The 9945-nt window shown below is 40.3% G+C and overlaps 1 protein-coding gene across 3 annotated transcripts; it reads left to right on the forward strand.

Annotated features, from left to right (window-relative positions):
• Positions 1-1365: 1365 nt before the first annotated feature.
• On the forward strand, positions 1366-9860 carry LOC109903365 (VPS28 subunit of ESCRT-I). 3 transcript variants are annotated; one of them, XM_020500017.2, is made up of 10 exons: positions 1366-1745; positions 3024-3089; positions 4084-4112; positions 4280-4317; positions 4413-4502; positions 4662-4767; positions 4974-5075; positions 7782-7835; positions 8146-8237; positions 8687-8907. In XM_020500017.2, exons 2-10 carry the CDS (start codon positions 3050-3052, stop codon positions 8805-8807), a joined length of 672 nt encoding a protein of 223 aa, XP_020355606.1. In that variant the 5' UTR covers positions 1366-1745; positions 3024-3049; the 3' UTR covers positions 8808-8907. The 3 variants fall into 3 exon arrangements, with proteins under 3 accessions (XP_020355606.1, XP_031644789.1, XP_020355605.1); XM_031788929.1 differs by lacking the exon at positions 1366-1745 and adding an exon at positions 1787-1847; XM_020500016.2 differs by lacking the exon at positions 1366-1745 and adding an exon at positions 2358-2394 and having other exon boundaries at positions 8687-9860.
• Positions 9861-9945: the final 85 nt, after the last annotated feature.

Here is a 9945-nt window from a genome sequence, read left to right on the forward strand (position 1 = left end):
CATCTCCATGTTGAAGTAGTCAATTGTCTTCTTAATTTATTTTGGTACTGTCAATATGTAGATAGTTTTTGGTCACAAGTCCAGGAATGGCTGACTAATTGCAACATTTACCTAGAACTAACGCTGCAGATAGCAATACTGGGTGATTTAAAAAGTCATAGTCAATCAATCAATAATATAATAATTATTTTAGGAAAAAAATCATCTTTAATTTACAATATGTAGAAGCTATGAGAATAGAAAGGTTCAGTACCTTTGTGAAGCATCACAGCACAGTTGAAAGATATATGGCAAATAGAAATCCAAAATGGATGGTGTTAAGATATAGATGGAAGGGATTGAATGGAGCTGAAGGGTGGGACTAATAACAACAAGATAACACATGTAAAACATACAGGGTCTGTAAAATGTATATAGGTTCAGAAATGTTGTGAAATAGCACAGTTACAAATAGAAATCAACCTGGATGGACATCAGAAATAGAGGAAGGACTAAAAACAAACAAAATATAACTTAGATTGTGTCTGTAAAATGTGTATACGTATAAACTGAAGGTAGAAGCCTAAGTGTTATTGTTTTTAGTTTACTCCAATTGGAGGAGGGGTGGTAGGGTTTGCGGGGAATAATAAAGGTATATTTAAAAAAAAAGTGTTTATATGTATGTATATGTATGTATGTATGAATGTTTATGCATGTGTATATATATATGTGTGTAAATATATATATGTATATATATATATATGTGTGTATATATATATATATGTGTGTGTGTTTACATGTATATATATATATGTGTGTATGTATATATATATGTGTGTATATATGTATATATACACACATACATATGTATATATACATATATGTGTGTATATATACATATATACACACATATATGTATATATGTATATATATATAAATATGTATGTGTGTATATATACATATATACATATATATACACACATATATATATACACACACACATATATATATATATATATACATACATATATATATATATATATGTGTGTTTGTGTGTATATTTACCCCAAAAGTATATGGGGGATTGGAAATGATGCAGACAATTACATTGATGGAAGCAACAATCTATCTGCAATATTAAAGCTGATCCACCACTTTAAAAAAAAAGTATTCTTCTACTATCAATTGGTAAACAAACTGAAATGGTTAATACTGCCACCTGGAAGTGTGTTGTTTGAACAGGTATGAAGTCAAGGTTGGCGATTTTACTGCCCCCTGCAGTTATGGAATGTTTGCTTACACGTATAATTCATTGGCTGATCCTTCCTGGTGATCTGGACGGAATTATGTGATCCTTCCTTAACCCATTGGAAGTCCCACCCAGTTGATTACTTCAAATTTATGAAAGTACTCAATGGAGCTGCCCATGCTAAAACAGGCTTTTGGGCACTAGAGTCCTCTATCTTTTTAATTACGATAAAGAATCATAGTAATGGAGTATCTTGTTTTCATGACAACATTCACTTTGAGCACTTTGACTGGGTCATGGCTAGAAGGGATCCAGCTTTTGTCAAATTTAGGTCAGATTTGTAGCAGGTTTGGAGAAATAACATAGCAGGTTAGGAGAATTAGGTTAAGGTTAGGCAAATGATTAGGGTGACCTAAAGTGCCAAAAAAATATGGACGCTAATTTGACAAAAGCTGGACCCCTTCTTAGACATTACCCTTTGACTGGCTCAGAACCAATGGGACAGAAGTTTTTCAAGGTACAGTACCTTTTTTTTGCCTTTCCTTTGATGTCTACAGTGTTCAGCCAAACCCCACACTCCTGTGTTGAAGTCTGAGATTATGCTTTGGAGGTTTACGTGGTAAGAAAGGACAGGCTTGCATACACGAATGAATAATACGTTTGGAAGCCAGCCTTCTTCGATTTGCATTGAAATCCCCGTTTGCTTTGGATGACAAAATAAAGACTAATGAAACAGGAACTTCACCCACGACATTTGTCAAAACATATACCAGCTTTAGTTAGTGTATCAGAGCGACTGTAGAGGTACAAGGGGAGAGTTTTTTTCCCACATTTTTTTCTAATTCTTTTTTTTAAAACCTAGCAAAGCAATACTTTTTTTCTCTCGCGCGCCAGATAGTTCTTATAAAACTCCACTCCCTCACTTTATGGCAATATCAGTAGAACATGTCATTTAAAAAAGCTACATTTCGTCAAGTGGTGACAAGTGTCTAAATTGTCTTGTTTGCTTTTTAATACTTATTTCAAATTATATGACTTTAATTAAGTGAGGCACAGAAGGGCACCTTATGTTTTGACGACTGTGGGTCCTTTGGTTCCGCGAGGGGTGTGTTTACACCATAGACCGTGAAGGGTTTACACTGATGTCACTTCAGTTTGCCAAGAGGGTGAGTGGAATATTCCTAGCAAATGTTGATTTATTATTCAGATATTGGTCGTATAACATGTGTATACGATTTGAATCGCCATACCAGCGGTACCGTGAATTGTCCTCACTTATCCATCCAATATAATGTGTCCTTAAGTGTTTGTTTAGACTAAATAAATCACAAAGGAAACGCTAACTAGCTAACGTTAGCTATTTAGCTAGCTTATTTTTCATAAAGGATCTCATCACTTTTGAATGTTGTTGTTGATATCTATTTATCTTGTCATGGCCCTTGCCAAGATCTGTAATGAGATGAATTCACCACTAATTTAGCAACATGTAGTTAGCTAGCTAAGCTACATTACGTGTTTACAATCCAAGAGAGGTCTTCTTCCTGCTTTTCTTCTCTCTTGCTATAGTGACAGCCGTTAGCTAGCTAGCTAACATGACAGATCTGTAACGTTACAGCCACAGTTTAGTCAATTCATTTACTTTGATATGTATTTTAATTGGCGGTTGTTCACTTACTGATGTCATCCTCCAACTCTTAGTTATTGGTTTGTCTGACCTTCCTAGCTGTCAACACTGTTTATACTGTAACTGAATAATTTGTAATAGATTTGTGTTAACGTGTATTACTTTCAATAGATCAAGTTGTGAGAGCAGCATTCACTATGTTTCACGGAATACCTGTCACGGGAGGTATGGGAGGAGGTAAGTTGGTCCTTTGTAGCTCAGTTGGAAGAGCATGGCGCTTGCAATGGCAGAGAATTGGGTTCGATTCCTGGGACCACCCATACGTAAAATGTATGCACGCATGACTTAGTCACTTCTATACAAAGCGACTGTCTGTGAAATGGCATGTGTTATTATATATTGAAGGCCTAGTGCAGTCAGAAACACAATTTTCTGGTATTTTATATATCCACACTGAGGTTGGAGTAATACTGTGAAAATGATGATAATACCCTTTTAGGGTAAGAGCTGTTTGAAAATACCTGAAATTTCTGCCTATTTTGGTGGGATTGAGTTTTGGCCAGTAAATTAGTTAATAGACTAATAAGAAATAGTTCTGTATTATTGACTGTAAGTTTGTTTTACTCCATGTGTAACTCTGTGTCGTTGTATCTGTCGAACTGCTTTTCTTTATCTTGGCCAGGTCGCAATTGTAAATGAGAACTTGTTCTCAACTTGCCTACCTGGTTAAATAAAGGTGAAATAAAAATAAAAAACATGTTCTGTTTTTGCCTCTGCACTCAGACCACACCCAGACAGTCCAAGCACAATTATTGCTTGAGAAATTGCTCTTTGTTAAGAAGCAATTTTTTGGTGCATTTTAATTGAAAGCAATCACGATAAGGTACTTAATTGTTACCCATAAATTATTTGATATTGAGATAAAAACTGCTGCATTGGAACTTTCAAGTTTGCCTTGAAATAGTCACAGATGGGGTGGCAGGTAGCCTAGTGGTTAGAGCGTTGGGCCAGTCACCGAAAGGTTGCTAGATTGAATCCCCGAGCTGACAAGGTTTAAATCTGTCGTTCTGCCCAGTCACTGTTCCTAGGCCGTCATTGTAAATAAGAATTTGTTCTGAAGTTAAATAAAGGTTCAAATAAAATATGCACTTTATAGACATGATCATCAGAAATGTGCTTGTCTTATAAAGCATCTGTAACTGTTATACTTTTATATTTCTCTTCATTATAGCTCCTGCCAATAAACCTGAATTGTATGAGGTAAGTGGTGTGGAGTTTTGTAGGGTTTGCATAATTGCTTCTTGTGGTACATTTGGTGGAGCTCTTTTAGATATTTAATTTGGCTGTGAGTTTCCTGCTGTTACCTGCTTTTTGTACCTGCATTTTATCAGAAAGAAAAAATAATACAGTTTTCTGTTTTTTTTTAGGAAGTAAAATTGTACAAGAATGCAAGAGAACGAGAGAAGTAAGTGAACATTGACTGTAAATTAATAATATAATCTATTCACAATCCATGTAGGTTAAATGTTAACATTGAGCATTGTGCTTGTATTAATCAAGGTTTGACAACATGGCAGAGCTGTTTGCTGTGGTGAAGACACTTCAGGCCCTGGAGAAAGCTTACATCAAAGACTGTGTGACCCCTAATGAGTGAGTTTACACTTCACTGGTTGTATACGCATGGACTGTAAATAAATGTGTGTGTGTGTGTGTGTGTGTTTTAAAATATTGTCTGTATATGTATGAGGTTGTTTCAACATTAGAGTTTGAAAATATGTTATGAGATTGATTACTGTGTGTTTCTGTCAGGTACACGGCTGCTTGCTCCAGGCTGCTGGTGCAATACAAGGCTGCTTTCAAACAGGTCCAGGGATCTGACGTGGGTTCTATCGATGACTTCTGCAGGAAGTACAGAGTGAGTTTATATCAGTCACACTGCTTTGAGTAGAGTGTCGGTCTTGCAGATAGAAGATCCACTCAATGTAACGCATTGTGGCTGATCCCAGATGTATAAGTGCTTTAGGCAACTCTGCGGGCTGCTGAACAATAGAACAATATCTGAATATGAGTAAATTGGGTTATGCCATATGTTGTTCTCATCTCCCTTCTCTTTTATGTTAGCTTGACTGCCCGCTAGCTATGGAGAGAATCAAGGAGGATCGACCAATCACCATCAAGGATGACAAGGGCAACCTGAATCGCTGCATTGCAGATATCGTATCGGTAGGTCTCTTCGCCATGCCCATGACATTAAACACTGACTGAGTGATTTCAATCCCAGTGTTCACTTTGGTCTTTTGGCCTTTGGCCAACATTGAAGCCTTTTACAGCCCCATATAGATTGAATAATAAAGTACATTCTGTTTCAGCATTAAGTCATTTTCTTAATTTGAATCATTCTCTGGCTCGTCCCAGAACACTGTGTTGGTGCACCCTTAAGGGATATGTTCCGCATTGCGTCAAACAACATTGATGAATACGATGATTTGGTGAGCGAGTTTATTAGCAAGTGCATCGGCGATGTCGTACCCACAGCAACTGTCGTACCCAAACCAGAAACCATGGATTGACGGCAGCAGTCGCGTGAAACTGAAAGCGCAAACCACTGCTTTTAACCAGGGCAAGGTGACCGGAAACATGACCGAATACAAACAGTGTAGCTATTCCCTCCGCAAGGCAATCAAACAAGCTAAGCGTCAGTATAGAGACAAAGTATAGTCGCAATTCAACGGCTCAGACACAAGAGGTATGTGGCAGGGTCTACAGTCAATCACGGATTACAAAAAGAAAACCAGCCCCGTCGCGAACCAGGATGTCTTACTCCCAGACAGACTAAACAACTTCTTTGCTCGCTTTGAGGATAATACAGTGCCACTGACATGGCCCGCTACCAAAACCTGCGGACTCTCCTTCACTGCAGCCGACGTGAGTAAAACATTTAAACGTGTTAACCCTCGCAAGCCTGCAGGCCCAGACGGCATCCCCAGCCGTGTCCTCAGAGCATGCGCAGACCAGCTGGCTGGTGTGTTTACGGACATATTCAATCAATCCTTATCCCAGTCTGCTGTTCCCACATGCTTCAAGAGGGCCACCATTGTTCCTGTTCCCAAGAAAGCTAAGGTAACTGAGCTAAACGACTACCGCCCCATAGCACTCACTTCCGTCATTATGAAGTGCTTTGAGAGACTAGTCAATGACCATATCACCTCCACCCTACCTGACACCCTAGACCTACTCCAATTTGCTTACCACCCCAATAGGTCCACAGACAATGCAACCACACTGCCCTAACCCATCTGGACAAGAGGAATACCTACGTGAGAATGCTGTTCATCGACTACAGCTCGGCATTTAACACCATTTACCCTCCAAACTCGTCATCAAGCTCGAGACCCTGGGCCTCGACCCCGCCTTGTGCAACTGGGTACTGGACTTCCTGACGGGCTGCCTCCAGGTGGTGAGGGTAGGTAACAACATCTCCACCCCGCTGATCCTCAACACTGTGGGCCCCACAAGGGTGTGTTCTGAGCCCTCTCCTGTACTCCCTGTTCACCCACGACTGTGTGGCCATGCACGACTCCAACTCAATCATCAAGTTTGCAGACCACACTACTGTGGTAGGCTTGATTACCAACAACGACGAGACGGCCTACAGGGAGGAGGTGAGGGCCCTCGGAGTGTGGTGTCAGGAAAATAACCTCACACTCAACATCAACTAAACAAAGATGATCGTGGACTTCAGGAAACAGCAGAGGGAGCACCCCCCTATCCACATCGACGGGACAGTAGTGGAGAGGGTAGTAAGTTTTAAGTTCCTCGGGGTACACATCACGGACAACCTGAATTGTTCAACCCACACAGACAGCATGGTGAAGAAGGTGCAGCAGCGCCTCTTCAAACTCAGGAGGCTGAAGAAATTTGTCTTGTCACCAAAAGCACTCACAAACTTTTACAGATGCACAATCGAGAGCATCCTGTCGGGCTATATCACCGCCTGGTACGGCAACTGCTCAGCCCACAACCGTAAGGCTCTCCAGAGGGTAGTGAGGTCTGCACAACGCATCACCGGGGGCAAACTACCTGCCCTCCAGCACACCTACACCACCCGATGTCACAGGAAGGCCATAAAGATCATCAAGGACAACAACCACCCGAGCCACTGCCTGTTCACCCCGCTATCATCCAGAAGGCGAGGTCAGTACAGGTGCATCAAAGCATGGACCGAGAGACTGAAAAACAGCTTCTATCTCAAGGCCATCAGACTGTTAAACAGCCACCACTAACATTGAGTGGCTGCAGCCAACATACTGACTCAACTCCAGCCACTTTAAATTGGAAAAATTGATGTAAAAAATGTATAACTAGCCACTTTAAACAATGCCACTTTTATATGTTTACATACCCTACATTACTCATCTCATATGTATATATTGTACTCGATACCATCTACTGCATATTGCCTATGCCGTTCTGTACCATCACTCTTTCATATATCTTTATGTACATATTATTCATCCCTTTACACTTGTGTGTGTATAAGGTAGTAGTTGTGGAATTGTTAGGTTAGATTACTCGTTGGTTATTACTGCATTGTCGGAACTAGAAGCACAAGCATTTCGCTACACTCCCATTAACATCTGCTAACCACATGTATGTGACAAATAATATTTTATTTGATTCAAGTGCCACAGCAAATTGCATCCCACATCAATCCTGACAATATCCGAAAGGGCTGCTGAACAGAGAGGAAATACTTGATATACTGGTATCATAGGACATATAACGCTCACTCGTTGATAGGCTTGGACTGATTGGACCACACATTTTAAAGAGTATGCTTGTGCTGCAGTACATTTCAGGTTGCTGACAGATGGTGAAATAGTCAAACATTTTTGCCCTCTGTCTCTGTTTCTCCTCTCTTATCCCCAGCTCTTTATCACTGTGATGGACAAGCTACGTCTGGAGATCCGGGCCATGGATGAGGTAAATAGATCGGACTGAGACAATTGACAATGAACATTAACATATCACCTATAATTAGATCTGGGAAAACCTCGGGGTCCCTATTTATAGGCTACATAGCCCAATTTGAATATTTTGCACATTTATTGGCAAAAAATCTGATTGGTCAAAATACCATTTATTGGCAAAATATCTGATCTGATTGGTCAAAAGATCAGAATTGGGCTGCCTTTGTAAACGCTGCCATATAACCTGTCAGGTAAAGTGGTTAGGAACTACACCAGGCCCTATGTTTGATTGACTGACTGATTAATTGGTTTGAATTGTTCAGATCCAACCAGACCTGAGAGAGCTGATGGAGACCATGAACAGAATGAGCAACATGCCCCCAGACAATGAGGCCAAGGACAAAGTCAGCCTCTGGTAAAGATGTACCTCATTTAAACACATTGAGGGGCTGGTTTCCCCGACACAGGTTAAGCCTAGTCTTAGACTAAGTAGCAGATTCAATGGAGAATCCTCATTGACCATGCTCTTTAAACTAGGCTTAATCTGTGTTCGGGAAACCGGCTCTTGTTGTCTAAGAATGACGAAGTAGGCTTAACACTAACACCGAGTGGCACAGCGGTCTAAGGCACTGCATCTCAGTGCTATAGGTGTCACTACAGACCCTGGTTCGATTCCAGGCTGCATCACAACCGGCCGTGATTGAGAGTCCTATAAGGCGGTGCACAATTGGCCCGTCCAGATTAGGGGTTTGGCCGGGGTAGGCCTTCATTGTAAGTACGAAATTGTTCTTAACTGACTTGCCTAGTTAAATAAAAATAGTATAGTAATTCAGAAGGTCAAGAGTTGCTTGTTCTCCTCTGTAGGTTGACCACTCTCAGCAGCATGTCAGCCTCTGATGAGCTGGACGACTCCCAGGTTCGCCAGATGCTGTTTGACCTGGAGTCAGCCTACAATGCCTTCAACCGCTTCTTACACTCCTCCTAATCTACCCACATCATCCAGGACTGTTGTCACCTTTCTTATATCATTGTACAACCCCTTCCTTCCTCTCCTCTACACGTCTCCGAAGTCATCACCCCTGTTTATGCTTTGTATTATTCCATTGAATAGTATATTTTTTTCCTCCCATCTTTGGTACAGTATATATCTGTCTGTCTTCTCCTTTGAACTCTAACCTAGACTCTTGGCAGCATCCAGTGCGGTGGCCTTGCCTAGTGGGGTGGTCTTCCTGTTCAGTTGGATGCCTTGTTGAGTTGTAGTTCTCCAGCCTGAGTGACGGTGTACTGTGTTAAGGCTGCTTGTATCAGCCTGCATTCTTGAATCTACGTAGAACCATGTTTACTACTGGTTTGAAATATCAACACAAGGCCCAGTGAGTCTGATCCCTTTATAAGTCACTTTAGCTGAAGACGAGACGTAAAACATGTAAAAAATAAAGTGACCGGGCGTGGTTTAAGACGTTTGGTTGGCTTGATAAGGGATGGAGAATCTCTTGACAAGTGATAGAAATAACATTTAGAAAAGAACAAACTGCAATTTTTGGGTGAAATCCAGTATATTGCTGTTCCCCATCTGCACTCCGAGACAGTTGTACTTGTGTAGAGGTTATTACTTTAACTCCAGTTATAACAGATGGTTAGGTTAACTTGGTTCACATATGAGTTGTATGTAATGCACCCTTATTGATGATTATGTTGAAACACTCTGGTGAAGGAAATGTGGCTGTTGTCAATGGCTTTGTTTTTCTCATTTGATTTGAGTAAAATATTATAGTAGTACTACTACTTCAGTTAATGTGCATAATGAAGCTTTTCTTTAGATGTGAGGGTTTGGCCACATCAGGTGGGCAATGGAGACAGGTGGATTCATAGAATTCTCTCTTCATTTTGGGATGCTGACTAAATGTTTCACCCCTCAATTATAATTAGGGAGAGCATATTTATTAAGATTTATCATTGTAAATAATGCAACTTTGAATTTTAAAAAGCATGTAACATCTTTTTTTTGTTGAAATAAAAATAAAAAATCTACCTCCAACTTTGGTGTCCGCCTTTAATCATGTTTTAACATTTATGTGTGAATTCTATGGTTATTCATTGCACCTTTTGCTTTGTATCTTGGA

Source organism: Oncorhynchus kisutch, linkage group LG14 (genome assembly GCF_002021735.2).
Source record: "Oncorhynchus kisutch isolate 150728-3 linkage group LG14, Okis_V2, whole genome shotgun sequence".
Classification (NCBI taxonomy): Eukaryota; Metazoa; Chordata; class Actinopteri; order Salmoniformes; family Salmonidae; genus Oncorhynchus; species Oncorhynchus kisutch.